Source organism: Delphinus delphis, chromosome 15 (assembly GCF_949987515.2).
Source record: "Delphinus delphis chromosome 15, mDelDel1.2, whole genome shotgun sequence".
Taxonomy (NCBI): domain Eukaryota; kingdom Metazoa; phylum Chordata; class Mammalia; order Artiodactyla; family Delphinidae; genus Delphinus; species Delphinus delphis.
Genome location: NC_082697.1, coordinates 62027381 through 62048994, shown reverse-complemented (window position 1 = coordinate 62048994; position 21614 = coordinate 62027381). Strand labels below are relative to the sequence as shown.

Sequence of the window (21614 nt, the reverse complement as noted above, 5' to 3'; positions counted from 1 at the left end):
TCACTTATACTAGCGGGGTTTTAAAAACTTTTAAAACAACCAATTGCTGATCATCAACTGCACACTGGACCCGATGACACATTAGGATCTAGAGCCGGGGCCAAGTTCAAAGTTGACCGTGTGCATCCAAGAGGGGACAACCCTGAGATCGTAACTGTTGATCTATACGTTAGCGAGGATAACACGGCCCTGGTCTCCTAAAATCGTGTGCACTGTTACCTTCTTCTCTGTGTGCGGGCAGAGCAGTGTCCGAAACGGCATTCGCTCTACATTAACCAGGGGCCCTTCCAGGTGGTAGCTTAAGGGTGATTTTTTTTTTCCCTTTCAAAATTTTATCCTTTTTGATATGTTGCTTGAACTATTTTATAATGAGCACACGGGTACCTTTACAGAGACAATAAAGCTATTATTAAAAAAACAAGAACAATCAAATTTATGATCACCAATGGTGATTGCATTAATTCACTTTATAGCTCAGTGAGGACTAGCAGCATTGGGTCTGGTTCAAAATATCTACCTGCACCTCAGAAAGGAAAGACATGCATAGCGATTTGTAAAGAAAAGAAGGGACGGGCACTGCTGAAGATGGGAACAATGGGCACTGCCCTCTCATGCCCATGCCCAGCCGGGCAGGAGCCCATCGGGCAGCTGCTCCCATCCTAACCGGCCCGACTCCTCGCTCCTGGCCGGCTGACTCTGGGATTCACCTTCAGCCTCTGGCAGCAACACCTAGGGATGCAGCTTCTCACCCAAGATGCCTTGACAAGTACAGTGACCGGAAAGATCAACTGGGGAAATGAATTCTAACGGGGGTTGAAATCTTTGGGAAATGTTCAACAAGGGCTCTCCAGCCCGGCATCCTCTGGGAGACTGGAAAACTCAAATCTAAACCCTAGATGGGAAACGTCTAGCCTTAGGCTATTCCTCCAGAATCTGAGGCCTGGCACGTGAAAAAGGCGTGGGCTGCCACAAGGGGGCGACTCTAAACAACACTGAAACCACTAATGAATTAACACCTATTACGAGGAGGGTGTGGGGCAGCATCATTTAAAACGGAAATCTATTGTCGTGGAGAAGAAAACGATATTCGGTTTAGTTAAATAAAATGTGTTAAGTTGGTGAGTTTAGAGAAACATGTCTGGGCCACTAAGACCCTCGGAAGAACCAACACGGTGATGCGGAATCTGCATTCCTACAACCATAAGAGGGAGGTGAGCCTGAAACACCGAGTCCCCCCAGCCCCGGCCAGGGGAAGGCAGACTGAAGTGCACAGGCTCCTGCGAGGCCATCCACCTGCTGCTAACTTAGACCAAGAAAAGCTGCAAGCAAACACCTAAGCTGGCAGTTCTGGTGAGGACCACCTCAGGGGAAGGTGCTGTCTGTTCTTGCTTTTACCACTTACGGAGTCAGTGTATCACACACTGCTCCATGTGTTTTACGTGTATTAACTCACTTAATACTCACAGCCATCCTGGAAGGTAGACATTATTCTCATCCTCACTTTACAGATGATGAAACACATAAAAAGCATGAGACACTTGCCTGAACTTACACAGCTAAGAAATGACGGAGGCAGGGAGAAAGGCATTAGTGCAGCCCACGAAGGACTAAATTTCAAAGGCTGGGCCTGCACTGAAGGCAGGAGACAGAGAAGCTGGCTCTAAGGACCCGTCGCCCCTCCCGGGGCCCTGGCTACAGCCGGCCTGGGGGGCGGGGGACATCCATGCTGCCGCCACCACTCTGTGCTCTCTGGAACCACTGCTACGAGGAAGGAAAGCAGGCCTGGGGGACAGCAGGGAGCAGTGTCCCGGTGGCAGCATGCTCCACAGAGGGTGGGCCTCTCCAAGGGCAGAGGAGAGCGAGAAGGGAGCGTCGCGGTCAGGCCATCCAGACTCCTGCGGGAGCAAGAGCGCCGCTGTCTCGCCGAGTCTGAGGAGAAGATACTGAAGACGGGGAGTGGTGGGCAGAGGGCACAGGGAGCCCACCTGTGGGTGTGCATCCGGCTGGGCCATCAGAGCATACGTTCTCCAGTCCTCCCCAAGCCCATCTTCCTCCTTCAGCTTTTTGAACCCTCCTCACTCACCAAGCAACCTCCTGACCTGACTTCCCCATATCTGCGGGTGGGGATGGGCGGACAATGGACATGGATGTTCTTACCTTTGGGAAAGGACAGCATCGCCCCAACATACCTAAGTAAACTGGCAAACGGATTTGCACCTCAGCTCATGCGATTCAGGCAAACATCAGTCAGTTGCCAAGAGGTGTACGACTATCCCTGGGGTCAACTAAGAACATCCAGTTTGTGAATCTGAAAGGCTGAGGACCAAACCCTGGATCCAAGTGGCCCTGTCCAGTGGGTGCCATCAACCCACATTCTGGTTTGGTGACTCCTACTTAGTGTCTGCTGAATGAGCAAATGAATGCATGGATGTGCAAGTAAAAGTGAGGAAAAAGGCACCATAAATTCTGAACCAAATGTTGCAGTTGAGCAGCCAAAAGGACAAATAAGTCGGTTATTTGGCCTGCACAGAGTTGTGGGTTGTTTTTTTTTTTTTAATTGGTTGTTAACCTTCTAAAAACCAGAAGTTTTCACATTTTTACAAACTCAAAACGATCTGGCAACCCTGAGTCTGTCTTCCCACACAGCTGTGTAGAGCTGGAGCTGAGTGGCAGCTGCCCCCTTCTCGTGGGCCAGGCCCTCTCCAGGGCCCCGCAGTCCACACCACTCCCTGCCAGGCACCCAGCATCCTCCAGCCTTTCACACTTGTCTTCTGGCGCCACAGGCATCTGGTTTGAGAGCCCTGGCCTGAGCCACACTACCCATGCTAGGCAAAAGGTGCCCCAAACCCATGGTTTTCCACCTTTATTTCACTACAAAACCCCCAACCCAGTACATCAGCTACGTAAAAGGTAAGTATGTCAGCTACAATAGGGATTGGGAAGAGTTCCAGAACCTACGCTGCCCTGGCAATGCTCTCGACCCCATTCCTAGTAGTCTTGGGGGTACCACAAGGCACTGCTGAACCCGGTATGCAAAAATCCACTAATGAAACACGTCCAAAGGCTCACCAGCAATCCACGTAACCTGAACTTCCCTTCTTCGTCTGTCACGGTGTCTTCTCCGTAAATACTGCAGTCGTTCTGGCCCACTGCTTCCACGGCAACACCCTGTTCTGGTTCTCCATTTAAGGAAGAAACTGTACCATAGCAACTAGAGGGACGAGAGAAGAAACAGAACATGACATTCTTGGGGTTTTCTGAAGCACACAAAAGATTTCAGGGAAAGTGTCCTGCATTTACTAACAATTTACAGTGCAAAATAGCTCAGTGGAGAACTGCCCCAAATGACCCAGACAACTCAGTTCTAGCTGTGTCACTTGCAAATCGAGCCTTCCTGCCGGAGGGCTCAGGCCAGCCAGAAGGCTGTCATCAATTTCTCTTCTTGTACATCCTAAAGGATGCTCCAGAAAATTGTAATTAAAAAAGGATAAGCTTTATTTTATTCCACTTTATTGTATTTTGTTAAGCTTTAATTTAAATAATGAAGCATCCAATAAAATGAAAATAAGTCACTTCCCCTTTCATTCCATTTTTATATTCGATTGAAAATGGTCCGTTTTTCTAAACCCACTCTTTCTGATTAATCGATCTTTGCCTCGAGTGCTTTTGTAAATGTGTATAAATATATTTACTAATATTTGTATAAACTGTCTCTGAAAGTATTCAGAAACACTGGAAAACCTAGGTAGCTCAGAGACCAGGATAGGAGGGAAACTTCACATTGTACAGACTCTTTCCAGCATTTCCAAGTTTCACTCAAGTGAATGCATTTCCTCCTTTTCAAAATGTAACTCCCTCAAGTTTCAGACTTTTTTAAAAAATGAAAATTTTTAGGAACTAAATAGGGTCTTTCAGGCCAATTTCAAAATAGGAACTTTGTGACTGAATCATTCGTTTGAAGGGAGTTCCCTGTTGGCCTAGTTGTTAGGATTCAGCACTGTCACTGCTGTGGCCTGGGCTCGATCCCTAGTCAGGGAACTGAGATCCTGCAAGCTGCCCGGCATGGCCAAAATTAAAATTAAGAAAAAAAAAGGGGGGGTGTACACTTGTTGGAGATATTAGAAGAAAACGGCAGCAGTCAGGAGCCTGTGGACCTCATATCTTATATCCCTTGTCTTCCAAATAAAATCAGTATGAAGACTGGGATGAGTTTCTAGAGAATAGAAGCGTGAGTGTGATCCCACAGCCCGGGCTTGGGAGAGGGGGGTGCAGGTGGGGCTGCCTACCTGTAGGCCGTGCGGTAGCCGGTGATGGTGATCTTCAAGTTCTGCCCCTCCTGCACCTCGATCATCTGCGAGGATGGCTCAAACCGGAATTCTTTCATCATGGGCTTGAAGTAATACTGGCCGGGGCTCTGCCGAGAGACAACCACAAACTGAGCCTCTGCTGCAAATCTAGGTATGGCTTCAAAGGGGGCGGCTGAAGTCATGATGGACCAGAATTAGGCCCAAGAGCTCCATGGCTTCCTAGACACCCAGAAATGGTAACTCTAACTCTACAATAAATCATTACAGTGACAGCAATTACAAGTCTAACAGCAGCTGTCATCATGGTGTGCCTACAAGAACGCTGTGGGGTAGAAATCATATGTGAATTTTATGAAGGAAGCAACTGAGGCTCAGAGAGGTCAATTAACTTGCCTGAGATGACCCAGCAAGTAAGTAGCAGATGGAAGATTTGAAGCTGGGTGCGCATCACTGCACAGCATGTGATCTTTCGGATACACCTCACTGCCTGTTTGCCACATCCCTGTAACAGTCACTTTATTCCCAGGACTGACAAGATGGCCAATTGACGTGCACTCCTGAGTGCCCACCACTCAGGGCCTCATTGTACATCCCCAGTGAAAAATGGGTGCTATCCTCCCACCATGGGGCGTGTGCTTTGCAGAAGAAACACAAGCTCAACCCCCAAACGAGACTCGGCATTATAAACAGCACGATCCTGTGGTGAAACAAAGGGATGCCTGAGACAGGAGCCGCTGTGGCCGGGGTAATTAATTACACTGTCTCAGTGACAAGGGGGTGACCAGAAAACAAGAAGTCTGTGCAGAAGGGAACACGAATCAGCAGCATTAAGTTCTAGTGAGAGCAATCCTCTAATTACGTCTGGTCCCCGAAGAAACGTAAAACACTCCAGGCTGGTTTTCTGTTCTCACGTTGTCAAGCAACACACAAGTCACGGCCGCCGTGTCCCGGCACTCTCACGGGGGAGTCAGGCAGGCAGTAAACTACCAGACACCTTACCAGGTTTGAGAAGGTCAGAATGCCGTTGTCCTGAGTCAAGAGGTTGGAACGAAACACACCACCGCTGAGGGATAAGAGGACCCCAGGGAGGGGCTGGTCGTCTTCAGCTTTTATCTGGGGGTGGAAAAAGGAACCCCAGAGCAAGGTTAATTCATATTAACCATGAACAAGTCAAGAGGTAATCCTTAATGGGTTGTTTTTCTTTTACCGTTATTCACTGGGGGAGACAAAAGGTCTCCTCTTCATCCCCAGGGTAACCAATGTTAATAGTTTGGTGTGCAGCCTTCCAGAACTCTCTGTGCCCACACAAATCTTATCAGCATTATGGCTGCTGTTGACGGACTTCATAAGTGATCTGGTGGGGCTGGGGGAGGCCCCCTAAACTGTACGGTTCTGTAACTGCAAGTTGCTTTCTCTGCCCTCAGCCACTTTCCCGGCTGCCCTCGTCCACCAGTCCCCACCGATCAGCCTCGCTGCTTCGGAACAGCTGCACATCATTCTAAAGCAGAGGTCAGCCAACAATGGCACACAGGCTAGCCATCGAGTTTAGTGATGGAAAAGGAGAGACGATCTGAATGTCCCTGAGCGTGTGTATCCTTGTGCACTTAAGTTTTTCTTTTTCCGAACAGTCAATTCCTAGGAGTAGAATTGTCGGAAGTGTGCACTCGAAATTCAGAAAGAAACCCCCAAACTGCCCTCCATGGTGGCTGTAACCATTTCCAGCTCCAACAAATTACCTATGTGTGGGAAAATGCGTGCTCGCCAAGAAGATGGATATTGTCTTGATGACTGCAAATCTCACCCCAGACCCAGTGTTCCTTTGCATTTCCCCAGTGACTACCGAAGTCGAGTGTTTCCTGTATGTTTATGAGTGACTTGGATGATTTCCGTGAACTGCCTTTCATATCCTTGGTTCATCTTTTCTCTGTTGGGTTGTCTTTTTTTTTTTTAATTTAATTATTTATTTATTTTTGGCTGCATTGGGTCTTTGTTTCTATGCACGGGCTTTCTCTAGTTGCGGCGAGCATGGGCTTTCTCTTGTTGAAGAGCACAGGCTCTAGGCACACAGGGTTCATTACCTGTGGCACACGGGCTCTAGAACGCAGGCTCAGTAGTTATGGAGCACGGGCTTAGTTGCTCCACAGCGTGTGGGATCTTCCTGGACCAGGGCTCGAACCCGTGTCCCCTGCATTGGCAGGCAGATTCTGAACCCACTGCGCCACCAGGGGAGTCCCATGTTGGGCTGTCTTTTTCTTATAGATTTTAGGAGACCCTGGTAAACAGGGAATGTTATTTATGGTACAGATATTTCTTCCCAGTTTGACTATCTTTCAGTTTGGTTTAAAATGCATTCTGCAATATAGAATTTTAATTTATTTGGCCTCTATGTTGAAAATATTCAGCCTCAAGATCTCCAGACTCACTCTGTCCATTACACAGCATGCTTCTTCCCAAGAAGGACTGAGGCAAGAGAGAAAGACATTCTGCATCCTTCAACAGAGAACAGAGTCAAGGATGAAAGCTTAAAATACTTCCCAAAAGGTATGCACACAAGCTTAAGTCAACAGATCTCCTAATTACAAGTGAAAGAAGCCAGACCAAAAAAAGAGTACATCCTGAATGATTCCATTTATATAAAACTCTAGGAAATGCGAAATGATCCAAAGTGAAAGAAGGCAGATCAGAGCAGTGGGGAGGGGCAGGAGAGACGGGTTGCCAAGGGTATGAGGAAATTTTGGAGGGTGACGGATGTGGCCACCATTTTGACTGTGGTAGTGTTTTCATGGGGGTCATCATATGTCAAAACTGTCAAATTATACACTTTATGTGCAGCTTACTGTATGTCTATTATACCCCATAAAGCTGCTTTTTAAAAGCACACAGTGTTACCTCAAAGCTCACGCCTGCCAAGGCATAAGCCTTAAAGTCTCCTATGGTTCCTTCCACCGCAGTCAAAACGTAGCCCTCCTTCTGCGAAGACACGGTATACTCCAGGTCACTGTGCAGTGGCCCAACACTGAGTAAAAAAGAAACACTGGAGATGGCTTTGCTTCAAATCCTGGAAGAAGCATCACCTGCCCCAAGGAAACCTGGCTCCCCAGTTTCTTTCTAGGCTCCCCGACTGATCCCAAGCAAATGTTTCTTAGTCACGGCCTTACCTATAGGCACCTTTGTCGTCAGTAAAGACTGTGATCAGGGGTGAACTCGCCCCCTTTTCACTGATGACAATCTCCACTCCTTCCAACTCTGGGTGGATCTGGCCTTCCAGAAATAAGCCTGCTTTCCCTTGTATCTCAATCAACTTCCCTGGGCAGCTTTCTAAAAAGGGAAGAGATAAACAGAAGACTAGGTTGGGGCTTCCCATTAAAGAAGGGCCTAAAACGGAGATATTGGAAGCCAGCTCCAATGAGGCTGCTGTCTGTACCAGAATCCTCAGTGACTGCAAGTGGCCCAAGCCTCTCACCATTGACGAATGGCCTTGTTCAACTGCCAGGAATGTTAGCAGGTACAGCCTACAAAGCTGGCTTTCCCCTGCTCCTCTCCCTTGGCTCTCACAGGCCACAGGTGAGGAGAGAAGCCGTTACTGCAGGTCAGAGCCTGTGCGGCTGGACCTCAGAGGACCGGTATGGAAGGCTGCCCCGGACAGGCTGCCTGCTGGACAGCCACGCCCTTCAATACTCTCCTTCCAAACACAGAAACGTCCAGGGTTTAATGAACCCACGATGCTGGGAAAAGCTATTGGTAGCCTAAATATTCCACCAGCAATCACTTCTGGTTATCCAGTCCCCAAAAGACCCTCCCATAACCCCGACCAAAAAACATAAACATCACAAACGGTTCGGACACACGAAGACATTTCAGACGTTTCAACAACTGATGCTTTTGCTTTTTATCTCCCTTCTGGTGTCAACCTGATAACATCAAGGAAAACTGAGTCCTTTTCCAAAAAGATCCCCCAATTCTAATAGTGAAAGTTACGTTTACTGATTTAGACCTTTCGTTCATCCACTCACTCATCAAGTAGTAAGATCTATGTGCCAAAGGGGACTGAAGTGCCTTACAAAGATGGTTTCACTATAACAGCAGCACAGAATAAAATTTTAATTGCAGGGAAAGAAACACTTGCAAAGGTGTGTCATCGGCTCACTGAGCTGACATTTACCTCCACTGACGGTGGCTTCCATGGAAGGAGGATAAAAGAGCAGCTCTTTAGACGAGGGTGTGACAGTGATTTTCTCCCCAGACCTAAAATAAGTAAGATACTTCAATGTGGCTGGTCTGTCCCCCCATGAGGAAGGACATCAGAACAGACGACCCTGCAGGGAAAGCCGGAGAGCGCTTACCGTGCCCAGTAGGAGAAGTCGTAGGAGAAGGGGCCCTGTAACTCGTCCACCATCTCCTGCACAGGGGGCTTGGTCCTTCCCTCAACCCCCTCCTCTCCACCGGTCTTCTCCCTCTCCTGCCTGCGGCTCTCGATCTCGGCCAGCTGCTGCTCCCTCCGCAGCTCCTGCATGGACCTCAGAGGGCCGAGGACCAGGGCAGGTTCGCTGTCGATGGAAGATCTGGAAGAAAGGAAGGAGCGGTCCAGAAGACGAAGTCACGTATCCCTGTAGTCAGTGGGAATCAGACATTTCTGCAAGCAGAGATCCAGCAGTAAAAAAAACCCAAGCACCTCATAAAGCCACCAACACATTCTTCTCCTGTTTTGAATAAACTAATAGCTTTTTAAAAACAAAAAACTGAACTTCTTTGCCATGGTGGACGTATCTGATAGATCTGGGCTGGGATGAAATACCACTGACTTTATGACTTGAAGGAAACATCAGATTTCCCGTAGGACATGGAGTCCTTCCCACACCACACCACCATCTTCTGTCTCTCTTTCAACCTTTATTGAGAACATACTCTGCAAGAGAACCAGGCACTGGGGAGACTGTACACAGGACAGACAACATTCCCCAACCTCATGGAATCCACATTCTAGTGGGAAGAGGCAGACAATCAACAGAAAAACGTTGTCAGGTGATAAGTACAATAAGGAAAAATAAAGCAGCGTGGAAAGATAAAAGAGCTGGTGGGAGGCAAGGGGCACTACTTTTTATTAGGGGCTGAGCCAAGTCCCTTCTGATAAGGTGACACCACTGCCACCTGAAGGAAGGGCGACAGAGAGCAAACCACTTGGCTCTGGGTGAGGCCTCAGGCAAGAAGGTGTCGAGTGCAAAGTCTCTCGAAGCCTTGGAGGCAGCTCCCTGCCATGCTCAAGGGACAGCGAGGAGGAGAACAGGGAGGCCTGGGCAGAGGGACCCAGGCAGAGCCAGATCAGGTAGAGCCAGATCAGGTGTCAGACTAGGGCTTGGAAAACCTTGGTGTGGACCCTGAGGGGATGGAGTTTTAAACAGAGGAATGACAGGGTCTCCACTTTTAAAGATCACTTGGACTTCCCCATGAACAACACACTGTTATAAAGCAACAGCCAAAACTCGGACGCCAGACAGGAAGCTGCGGCAACAATCCCAGCAAGAGACAAGGGTGGGTGGAACCAAAGTATAGAGGCCAGGTGCTAAGAAAGGACCGGATGACGGATATACAGTTGGCCCTCCATTTCCGCAGGTTCCGCATCCGAGGATTCAACCAACCGCAGATGGAAAATATTTGGGGGAAAAGATATTCCAGAAAGTTCCATAAAGTAAACCTTGATTTTGCCACATGCTGGCAACTATTTACATAGCATTTACATTGTATTTACAACTATTTACATTGCATTTACATCGCGTTGGATATTATAAGTAATCTAGAGATGACTTAAAGTATATTTAAACTATACAGGAGAATGTGCATAGATTATATGCAAATACGACTCCATTTTATAAGGGACTTGAGCATCTGTGGATTTTGGTAACCACGGGGGGTCCTGGAACCAAACCCCATGGATAACGAGGATTGTACAGTTGAGGATTTGCAGATGGATTGGTTGGGTATGGGATGCAAGAGAAAGAAGAATCAAGGACCAACGAGAAAGATGGAGCTGCCATTTCTGAAACAGGGACGGCTACAGAGGAGGTCTGTGGAGGGCGACCACCAGGAATCTGGTTTTGGATCCGGGAAGTACAAGATCCCCATTAGGGACCCCACCCCCGGCCATGTCCAGCTGGAAGATGCATTTCACATAATTTTCAGCAAAACCAAACCAAACAAAAACTCTTCTGAGGTTACAAAAATAAAGTTAATAAAGACTGAAAACAACGTAACACGCAGTCACTACTGGTAAAAATATGACTTTCTAGTCATACCAGTAATTCATACTTTCCAAGCAGGAAAATACTAAAAGACATTGCTCCAGCACCAGGCAAAGTGCCAGGCCCACAAGACAAACGCAGCAAGTCCTTCTCCTAGAAACCATGTCACCCTGGTGAATAGGTATCCCATCAATTCAGTCAGAGACCACGGGCTGCCCCTGACACTCCTCCCTCCCTGACCCCACGTGGTCAGACTGCTGCCGCGTCCCTTCAACTCAATCTCCCTGACAACTCTCCAACCCGTCCGCTTCTCTCCATCCCCACCGCCATCCGCCTGGCTGAAGCCCCATCCTCCCTCGCCTGGACTCCTACAAGAGCCTCTGCCCCCACCTCGATCGACTTCAACTCTTGCGCCTCTTCTATCTGTTCTCCACTCAGCAGCCAGGGGGACCTTCTTGAAACAAAGAGAAAGTGATCCCTCTACTTGAAATATGTCAGAGTGTCCACGGGACACAGCTAAGACCCTTAACGTGGCTGGCCCCCAGAAGCCCACCTCTCCTGCATGGACCTCAACCCCCTGACAAGGTCAAAGTCAAAGCACTTATGACAGCTTTTATTTTACAGTTCTGTATGTGACTCTTGGACTACTGTCCGCTGCCCCCATGAGACTCTAAGTTCCACGAGGGCAGGGGCTATCACCTACGCCCAGTGCCTAACCACTGAGGATTCTCCATCCATATTTTCTTCACGGAAGGACGGGTGGACAGAAAGATGGAGACACTGCTGGAAAGGCAACTTCAAATAAGGTAAGCTGGGAGAAAGTTACTCAGATTTCCATTCTATTTGACAAAGATGGTCATATTGTCAAAATTCTTTCCTTTCTTGAGAAAATTAGGGTATCAGATGCACCCACCACACAGCAAAAATTCCTCTCAAAGGTGACATTCACACAAACCTGACCCTCAGTGAGGGACTGCCTTTCATACACTTTCTCTCATGACCCTTCTCATATAAGGTGTCATCTCTATTTCCCAAGCCTTCGAGAAAGGCTCTAAAGAAAAATAGGCAATTTTTTTTGAATTTGCTAAAACGCTTGAAATACAGTGAACAAACCAGAGATTCTTTTTTTCCTTAGCAAAGACAGGAAGTGTAACGAGTTCAAACAGAAATTTAAGACGCTGAAACGAGCTGTCAGGAGACTCTTCCTCATCCACAGTTAATTCCTGAGTCATAAAAGGAAAGGAACAGGCTGTTGTGAATTTACAGCTATGTCACATAAGTATAAGAGCGAAGACTGTTTGTACTACGCCTAGAGATAAGAAATCAAGAATAATTCTCAGAGCGTCCATTAGAGAAGGTCTGGTCCACCACCCTCCCGTGCTCAGCCCACCATGGAACACTAGCCTTACTTGATAGTCACGGTAACATCCATCATTTTGTCAGTGGTGATAGTTCCAAGGACGTGGTGGCGAATGGCTGTCAACGTCAAGATACTGGGTGAAGACCTATAAATTAGAGAAGTGGAAAGAAAACACCACATCACCTCATGGTTCTCAAAGGATCACAAACAACATCACTTATGGGCGACCTTCCTGACCCTGAAATATACTATGTGACACTGCTCTTAGCACTTCAGAACTCCTGAAATACATACAAGTGTCTTTAAGAGTAAACTGATTCTCCACACCAAAACTTTACACCTCCAATTCCCTGTGAAACCCACAAGCATTTGTAAAAATAGAAAAATGGTAGACTTGAGCTTGAGAAATTCTCATCAGTGAGGCTGGAAGATTCAACAAACATTGTATTTAAGCCACTTCCAAACCACAGCCTTCCGTCCTGGGTTTACAGAATTCTTGGGAAAGAGAGCTTTACCTTCATTTCCTCAGTAATTTACCCAACTGTCTTAAAATCCTTGTCTAGAAATTCTTTTCCATGCCTAACCTTACCGCTTCCAGAAAAAATACAAAAAACTCCCGTGTTCTCAGCAATGAGTGAAGAAGAGAGTCACGCTCACTCTCCTCCACAGGAGACACACAGACACCCCGGAGCAGTCGGCGCCCGGCTTACGTGTCATAGGTGTAGAACGCTTGCTCGAACCGGTGGCAGGAGCGAGGGGTCACCTTGTACACGCCTGCAGCCAGGAAATCAAAAGTAATTTTCAGAGAAGAGCGTCTATTATGCTGAGCAATTCCAACATCCGAAATCCAAAGGCGGTGCCTCTCATTTACAACCTATCATGGATGTGCAACACGGGATCAGAACCTTTTCCGCTGCATACGATGGCTTCTTACCAAAGACCTGATCCACTTAAAGGCCCACTCACAAAGCAAGGATTTTCATTTTGCATAATTTAACAAGTCACAGCACTTGAGTCTACACAGACCAAGCTAACAGACACGTGCACGAGGAGGAACAGGAAGTACATTTCTACTGCGAATCAGACTGAGAATCTTCTACCTAATAGATTCTGTTAAAGATCCAAAAGACAGCCACAGCCTGGACTCCTTCCTATAAATATTCCTAAGAGGGGGCATGGGGCAGGGGAAGGCCCAGAAAATTATGCAACAACTGCAAAAACACTTTCATGCCATGAGCTCACGTGGGGTACACTCAGATTAGGGGCATATGATGTCATTTGCCAGAAGAATAGTTTCAGGAAGGAGCAAAGTGTAACAGTGGATTCTCCCAAATGGTCTTTAACCAACATTTTGGCCATATGACCGACCAAAACATGAAATTAGTTCAAATCACCTCTGCTGTTTCTGTCACACTGATCAAGCCTCAATTCAGTTACGAGTAGAAAAAAAATTACTAGGTTTCTTCATTCATTTTGTTTGTTCTTTCATTTGACGAACACTGACAGGGCAACACTCGGGCCGGGTATTGTGCCAGGTGTTGGTACACGGTGGGGACAGATACGGTCCCTGCCTTCGCGGGGCTTGCCATCTACAGAGAGAGCATTCGACAGCCACGTGCACACCAGGTGTGACGGGTATGGGCAGGGGAGGAACTGGGCACTGTGGACACGAGCACAGCAGGGAGCTCTCAACGACACTGTGGGGCCAGTCTCCCTGGGGAGTAACATTGGAACCAAGAAGTGATGGGCAGGCAGGCAGAGCTGGGTGAAGAGGGGGTGGGGCAGGGAAAGCACTGAGGTAGAGCACAGCATCTGAACCACAGGCTTGCTGGCTGTCTCCCTAACAGCTGTCCTTCCTGCTTACGTTTAGGGTGAAAATGCGCCCAGCCTCAGGCAGCAAATCCAACCTCCCCAGGCTCCCTTTCAGCTAAAAGTGGCCTTGTGACACGGTTCTTGCCGGTAAGACATGAAGTTTCCTGGAGGATGCGGCACGGAAAATGTTTGCCCGCCCCTCTCCTCATCTTCCTGCCTTAAACATAAGTTTTCTGGGGCAACAGTAGGCACTTTGAAAACACAAGGTAAGAAATACCAGGGAAAGAGCTAAAAGAATCACAAAGACACCAACCCTAACATCTACCAGCTGCTGAACCCATGCCTGGTGCTGCCAGACTTTGCTACTGAGCCAAATTAACTCCGCTTGTTGGGGGCTGTCGTATAGATTTTGTTACCTGCAGCCAATGGCATCCTGATTAAGACACAGGACAGAGTGGCTGGAGCAGAGTGTGACAGGTAGAGCCAGATTATACAGGAGCTCAAGGTCTGATGAAGGGTTTTGTATAAGAGTACCCCCTATCTGTGGGGTATACGTTCTAAGACCCCAGTGGATGCCTGAAACCACAGGTAGTACCAAACCCTGTACATATTATGTTTTCACGTACACTAATAGGTGGGTAATGTATACAGCGTGGACGTGCCAGACAAAGGGACGATTCACATCTCCGGGCTGGACGGGAGCAGGATGGTGAGAGATTTCATCACGCTACTCAGAATGGCATGCAATTTAAAACTTATGAACTGTTTATTTCTGGAATTTCCCATTTAATATTTTTGGACCACAGTTGACCACAGGTACCTGACACTGTGGAAAGTGAAACCATGGGTGAGTGGGGATTACTGTATCTTATCTTGAGAACCAAGAGAAGTCACTGAATTGTTCATTAGGAAAATGCAAAATAAAACCACAATGAGATACTACTTTACACCCACCAGGATGGCTAAAAATCAAAAAGAGAGCAACAAATATTGGTAAAGATGTGGAAAAACATGAACCCTCAGGCATGGCCGGGAGGAACAGCAAATGGCAAATACAGCCTTTTCAGAAAACAATTTGGCAGCTTCTTTAAAAATTAAACATAAATTTATTATATGATTCCATTCCTAGGTATCTACCCAACAAATGTCCAAACCAAGACTAGTACACAAATGTTCACAGCAACGTTATTCCTAATAGCCCCAAGCTGGAAACAGCTCACATACCCACCGACCAGGGAACAGATACACAAACTGTAATATAGCCATGCAATGGGCTACTATTCACCAATAAAAAGGAACCAATTATTAATACCTGCTACAACCTGGGTGAACTTCAAAAACATTACGCTAAGTGAAAGAAGCCTAAAAAATAACAGTATTGTATGATTTCATTATATGAAATGTCCAAAAAAAGGCAAATCCATAGAGACAGAAAATAAATTAGTGGCTGCCTAGAGCTGGGAATAGAGATCAAATGTAAACATGCAGGAAGGATATTACTGGGGTGATGCAAATGTTCTGAACTGGATTATAATGATGGTTGTAAAGCTAGGTATAGTTACTCAACATCACTGTACTGAACACATTTTAAATGGGTGAATTTTATGGTCTGCAAATTGCATCTCAATAAAGTCATTGACAGAGAAGCCACTGAAGGACTTTAAGCAAGGCGGGAGATGATCCAATCTTTATTTTAAAAAGATCACTCGTCAGGAGAGGTCATGGGCTGATGGTGCAATCCTTTTAGAAGTGAAAAGGGCCCAGTGGTCTGGCCCCAACTCCAACCCGAGAGCCTGCGAACACATGCCAGCCCCCACCTCTATTTCTTTGGGTAAAAACGCTGCTCCCTCCAGAGGAGCTAACCACGGCCAAAGTTGACAGCTTGATGCAAACTGAACCGAGATAGGGAAAAATGCCTTTAAAACCACCCTCTGGTGCCTTTCCATTTCTCTCACTCGTAGCACATCAATCCTTCCAGACTCACCGGGCTTGGACAGGCAGAATCGGTTGACGCCTTTGGAGAGGTTATAAATCCCCACGTTCTCAGGTCCATTTCCATCCTGATAAAATTCCTAAGGGACCAAAGCCAATACAATGACTTACTAGGGGACATGGAGACACAGCGATGATTAATAATATTTCTGTTTCTGAACCAGTCATCTGTTTTGCCCATTAATCATGTGAGCAGCTGGGTGCCACAGGAAAATCAAAAAGCTTCCAAAACTTCCAACAAAAACGTGATCTTTTTCATTCAATCAACTAATATTTATTGAGCACCTGCTATGCGGCAGGCTCAAGGCTGGGCCTTGGTTGCTGCCGTGGCTCTTATTTTCAGGGAGGCTTACATTCTAATATAGGAAGAGAGAAAACCCAGGTAGTCAACAAAGAAGTCAGTAGATTTCAGCTAGGAAGTAACAGAGCTTACAGAGAAATAAACAGGGAGCAGGATAGAGAGGGACCACCACAGAGGCCTGTTCAGCCTGGGCTCAGAACAGACCCCTCCTGAGCAGGTAACATTGGGGCTGCAGCCTGAGTAATGAGAAAAAGCAAATACACTCAGCTGTGCAGAAGACACGTCATTCCAGGCAGAGAAGAGTATGTGCAAAGGCCCAGAGAAGGGACCGAGCTTGGTGTGGAACTGGCCGAGGCGGCCAGTATGCCACGGCCCAGTGAGTGAAGGGGAGAGGGGTAAGGGGTAAGGTACGAGTTAACGAAGGGCTGGCCACTGTTAAGGAAGATGGATCTCCGTCTAAGGGAAATGGAAATCCACTGGAGGGTTTGAGGGAAGGAATGGTTTCCTAAATGTCTATTACTTATTCTCAACTGGATATTAATCAACCCATCTCTCGTAACAAAGCTGTTTGTTGAGCACTTGTAGTTAAGCGGTTAGAGCATTCAACTGGTGTTGGAGACACCAGTCTCACTGCCTCTGGTGTCTAATATAAGTGGCCACTTAATTGCCATTTGCCTCCGTTTCTCCACTGGGACCTTACAGTGACATCTGCCAATGCTGGAAGTCAAAAAATTATATAAAGTTCATGACTGGGTCTACATAGGTGTACACAGGTGCTCCCTTTCCTGAAATCCACTGCGTACACTGCCAATCCAGCTTCAGTGACTACAAGAGAATAACCAACTCTGTCCTCAGCTGCACCTGTTCATAAACAATAGCAGTGTATGGCCAGGAAAACTTCAAATACGTAAGAGGGTTACTTAAACCTTACCATGCCCCTGGGGAGTGAGTATTATGATCTCAATTTTAGAGGAGAAAACTGAGGCTCACAAACACTAAATGAACTTGCCCGATGCTACAGAGCCCACGTGCTTTGCACTACGGCAACAGCTTCCCCAAATCACTAGTCAAAGTTAAAATTTAATGTGGAGCCAGGACGAGGAAATCTCCCAAACAAAGGCATCTTTCCAATAAGGGACTTAAAATGCTTCCTCATGGTGCTTTCCATAATAGGTGGGTGAGTCGAGGGGCAGAAAAGGGAATCCGCCTTGACTATCTATGCTGATAACACTCTTAGCATGCTAGTTCTTCTCGCTCTCCAAAAGGCGAGTGTCATTCCACATAAGAGAATCCTCAGAAGCTCCGCTTACCAGAGTGATGGCGTGAGACAGGGAGCATCTCAGCATATAGCCCGTCTGCCTGAACTCAATCGCTGACACATCGTCCTCCAGAACCTCCACCTCTAGACTCTTGTTCTTCCAGCACCAATCTTCATGCAGGATGCTGACTGCAAAGGACACAACACACACCCCCGTGGGAACAGAGCACACCGCCTCCCTGAATGCCCCCAGAAAAACAGTGCTAATGAATCCTATGTGTGGGCCTCTATACACATACATACCAACAAATATGTATGTGTGTGTGTGTGTGTGTGTGTGTGTGTGTGTCAGTATACACATAGAGCTAATCACACTGGGAATAAGTAACTGCTAAAGAAAAACTGAAACCAGTGGCCATTAAAATCACCAAGAAAGAAATTCAACTGGGCCTAAGAGCAGACTACAAGTAAGACATTCAGGGATTGGCAAACTTTTTCTGTAAGGTGCGAAAGAGTAAATATTTTCACCTTTGTGGGCCACATGGTCTCAACTATTCAACTCTGCATCTGCAGCACACAAGCAGCCACAGACGATAAACAAACAAGTGGGCGTGGCTGTGTTCCAATAAAACTTTATTCATAAGAACAGGCAGTCGCCCTCGGCTCATAGTTTGCCAACACCTGACATAATAGAAAATATAATTCCCCAGAAAAATCAGCCTACTTTATAAGCCATTCACTGCCAGCAGCTCCCAGCTAAACTCTGACATAGCAAAAATACAAGCAATGGGAGCTTCTCAAGAAAGGCGGAGAAAAGAGAAACAACATTCGCCAGCACCTTCTGCTTCCCAGGCCCTGTGCAAGGGGCTTCACATACTGGATTTCATGAGTCCTACATTCTGCAGAAAGGTTCTATGACTCCTATTTCAAAAGGGGAAACTGAGTCTCAGGGAGATCAAGTAAGCTGCCTCGCTCACACAGCTGCTAAGTGGTAGAACACTTCCGTGTAATTATTTCACACTCTTTTCCGGCATTTAGAAATAAAATGGCATGAGAAGAAGTGTGTGGGTCATCCTGATGAGGCGGCAGTTAGCTCATAAAGCCTCAACTTCTGCATTACTGCCCGAGGCTAAATAATGCACATTCAAGGTCAAGGGGTAAAGAAGAGTTAAACAAGTACAACTGTACAGCTGGGATGCAACCTGAGAGCAGGTTTCTAGAAAGTTTAGAAAGACAGGAAGTGCTGCCTTTGGTTCTTACTTTTGTATTTTCCGGGCAGCACGTTGTCAAACGTGAAAGTCATCGAGTTGACCTTGCCGGAGAGCTGGAGGCTCCGCTTCTCGCCCTGGCGGCTCAGGGACTGCAGGGTCACCAGCAGGTCACCGCAGGTGTCTGCAGAGAAAAGATGCGGGGGCCTCACTTGACTGCCTTGTGAACCATAGCACCCGTTCGAACCCTCAATCTGTGTGTGCTGCTTCCCACCCCTTAGCTCCTGAAGGACAGTGCCAGGAGGTTCCTTCAAAGCTAACATGCATCTACTTGATTCTAGGAAGTCTCCCCCTATGCTTGTCATCGGTACCAAACAATGAAGCCACCCAGCAATTATTGCATTAGGGGAAGTAATATCTATGGAGCATCAACAGGAGCAAGAGAAAAATAGACAGAGGTGATGAAACTTTATTGAAAATCCACTTCATACCAGGTATAGAACTGGGCCCTTTATCATCATCATAATAATATTACTAATAATGGCAAAGATTTATATGGCTCTTGCTGTGTTCCAGGTACTTCCAACGGCTATACATACAGTAACTCATTTGATCCTCACAACTACCCTGTGAGGTAGGTACCATTAACATCTCTACATTACAGATGAGGGACTCAAAGCACAGAGAGGTTAAGTAACTTACCCCAGGTCACACAGCGAATGTTCAAGCCCATGCGGTCTGGTTCCAGAGTCTAACATCTTAACCACTGTGCTACACTGCCTCTTGACATGACCGCATTTAAGCCTCATTAAAACCCCGAGAGCAGGAGTATTCCCATTTTACAGAAGAAAAACCTAGGCTGGGCAAGTACATGCTTACAGTCTCACAGTGGTAAGTGATAGAGCTAGGATGGAAACCTGGGCCCAACTACCATCTTCCTTTCAGAGTCAGAGGGCAATAAAAAGAAACCCACATGTTCTTCTGGGAGCCAAGGCAGCATTACTCAAAGAGAAATGTTATGGTGTTTGTGGCAATTATTCAGAAAGAACTGCACACGACACAGACTCTCAGACAGACACCACTCCCCTGGAGCAGCTTCTGCTTTTACCTTCAATGCCGCCCAGTGAGGAAAAGCTCACCAAAATCCCACCTCTCCCCACTTACTTCCTTGAACCTATCTGTTCTTGCTTTCAGTTGACATCTTACCCAAACAAGAGACTTTCCCCGAAACCGATGCCAAAAACTGCACGAAGGCCACGTCCATCACAGGCCTGTCAGTCACAGCCAGAAGCAGCATCTGAGGCTTCAACATCAGCCCCGCTCTGGTCTCCGCCTCAGGAACCATCACCTGCGGGACACACAGAACAAGGTCAGCGGCTGCATCAGGGCCGCTGCTCCCTGGCCGACGTGGCACCAGAACATCCACCTGGGCCCAAGGCTAAACGGATTCTGTAGGACGAAGGTTCATTCCTAGGCCTAGTTTTATAATCACAACAAATCTGCATACAGCCGGTGTGAAGAAAACGTATTTCTAGGCAGACATAAAGCACTAGCCTTCAGCAGCGCCAGGTGTACACAGAAGCGTATCAGGGCACGCAAAGCTGTCATTGATCATGTGCACCCAGGTGGAAACCATACGACATCCCAGAACCTGATCCTGGCTTGAGGTCACTCGTGACACAAGCTGTGAACTTGTGGAGGCCACGTGGATGACCAACAGTGGAACTGGGCCATTTCTTCTTCCCTCATTTCTGTGTGCCTTTGTCAAGCTCACAAGAGGGACTGGGAGAGGAGGCGGTGCTCGCCTTCTTCATCCCTGGTAGAGATCACATTCTGGAATTGCCCTTCCCTGGAAAAGGGCCTGATTATGCCTCTGAAAGGGCCTCTAAAGGCTTGTCCGTGTGGCCAACGTCACAAGACACTGGCTGGCTGGTAAAGGAGCTGCCCACCCACACAGTATGCTGTTCGTGGAAGCAGGGGCAAGGCTGTGCGCCCACCCCATCTGTTTAGCGGGGGCAGGGGGGATCCCACTGGCCCTACAGGAGAGCAAAGTCTTAGAAGGACCCTTCCCAGTCCCCTCCCCTGCTCTTCCCCAGGGAGCAGCTGACTTGACGGGTGAGAGCCTGAGACCCCAAGGGGCCGGTGGCCTGACCTCCGCTTCTGTCTCATCTCTTGCCCACTGCCTCCACCAGTGCTCAGGCTTTCACCCTGGCGGGGAGACTATAAGCCAGGGTCTCCCCTGCTTCTCCACCTGCCTGGATGGAGAAATTAGGTGGTGCCTGCCCAGCGTCTTCAATTTACAGCAAGGCAGGAAAAGGGAAGCTCTGGCCTCAGGGTCCAGAAGCCATGCTCTGTGGATGTTACTGAGCTGCCATGAATAAAGAGTTCACTGCGATCTCCTTTGGGGACCCGTGGATATTCAACAGCAGCCAGAAGCCTGAGAAGGTGGAGGCATGACTGGCAGCCTGATACTAACCCCTAATAAACATCAGGACTGGAAAAGAGAAAGGCCTGTTGCGTCACCTTCAAACCAGCTGCCTGTCTGCTCTAACTGTGACATGCAGGAATGTAAAGATTTCAAAATAAGAAGTTGGGAATGGAAATGCTCCTTCTCTAACCCCATTTTAAAATAACCCTTTTTAAATCATTGGTGTTTTTTTCAAATATCTTAAATAGAACAAAACTCGTCATACCTGGACTTTGTAGGTCCCTGGTTTTGCTTTAAAACAGAATGATCCCTGAGCATCCATCTCCACGGTGACCAAAGACTTGTCCTTGTCTTGAGAGGACAGGACAACTTTGTATTTACTCATCTGCTTGATAGTGTCGGGGAAGCGAATGATTGATATCTGGCCACAGACACTGAACCTGCAACAAGGGGACCGTTCATTCCAGCATGAGAACTCAATTATCACAGGAAAGGTGCTTAGCAACCCAAACTATGCATCCCTCTTTCAGCCCTCGTCCCTAAGACTAGTATGATCTTAATGAAGAGACAGGAATGTAGCCAAAATGACTCCAGTTTTAAAAGCAACCTTTAGAAAGAAGATTGGACCTCTTTCTGCATAAGGAAAAGGCAGAGCGAGGGCCCGGGGCAGGGCTGTTTGTATGTTCTGGGTGACATCTGGCCATCTCCCACT

General features: G+C 47.4%; 1 protein-coding gene across 1 annotated transcript in view; it reads right to left on the bottom strand.

The window, feature by feature from the left end:
- The window catches only part of LOC132438034 (BOS complex subunit NOMO1), a 53585-nt gene that overhangs the window by 10010 nt on the left and 21961 nt on the right, over positions 1-21614 (bottom strand). The window contains exons 12-25 of the mRNA XM_060031813.1: positions 21168-21342; positions 19681-19822; positions 18527-18658; positions 17319-17455; positions 15700-15787; positions 12614-12677; positions 11953-12048; positions 8651-8869; positions 8470-8552; positions 7466-7625; positions 7197-7323; positions 5307-5420; positions 4287-4414; positions 3070-3211 (exon numbers count right to left, since the gene is read on the bottom strand). Coding sequence (XP_059887796.1) covers positions 3070-3211; positions 4287-4414; positions 5307-5420; positions 7197-7323; positions 7466-7625; positions 8470-8552; positions 8651-8869; positions 11953-12048; positions 12614-12677; positions 15700-15787; positions 17319-17455; positions 18527-18658; positions 19681-19822; positions 21168-21342 — 1807 coding nt within the window. The remainder of the gene's footprint in view (positions 1-3069; positions 3212-4286; positions 4415-5306; positions 5421-7196; positions 7324-7465; positions 7626-8469; positions 8553-8650; positions 8870-11952; positions 12049-12613; positions 12678-15699; positions 15788-17318; positions 17456-18526; positions 18659-19680; positions 19823-21167; positions 21343-21614) is intronic.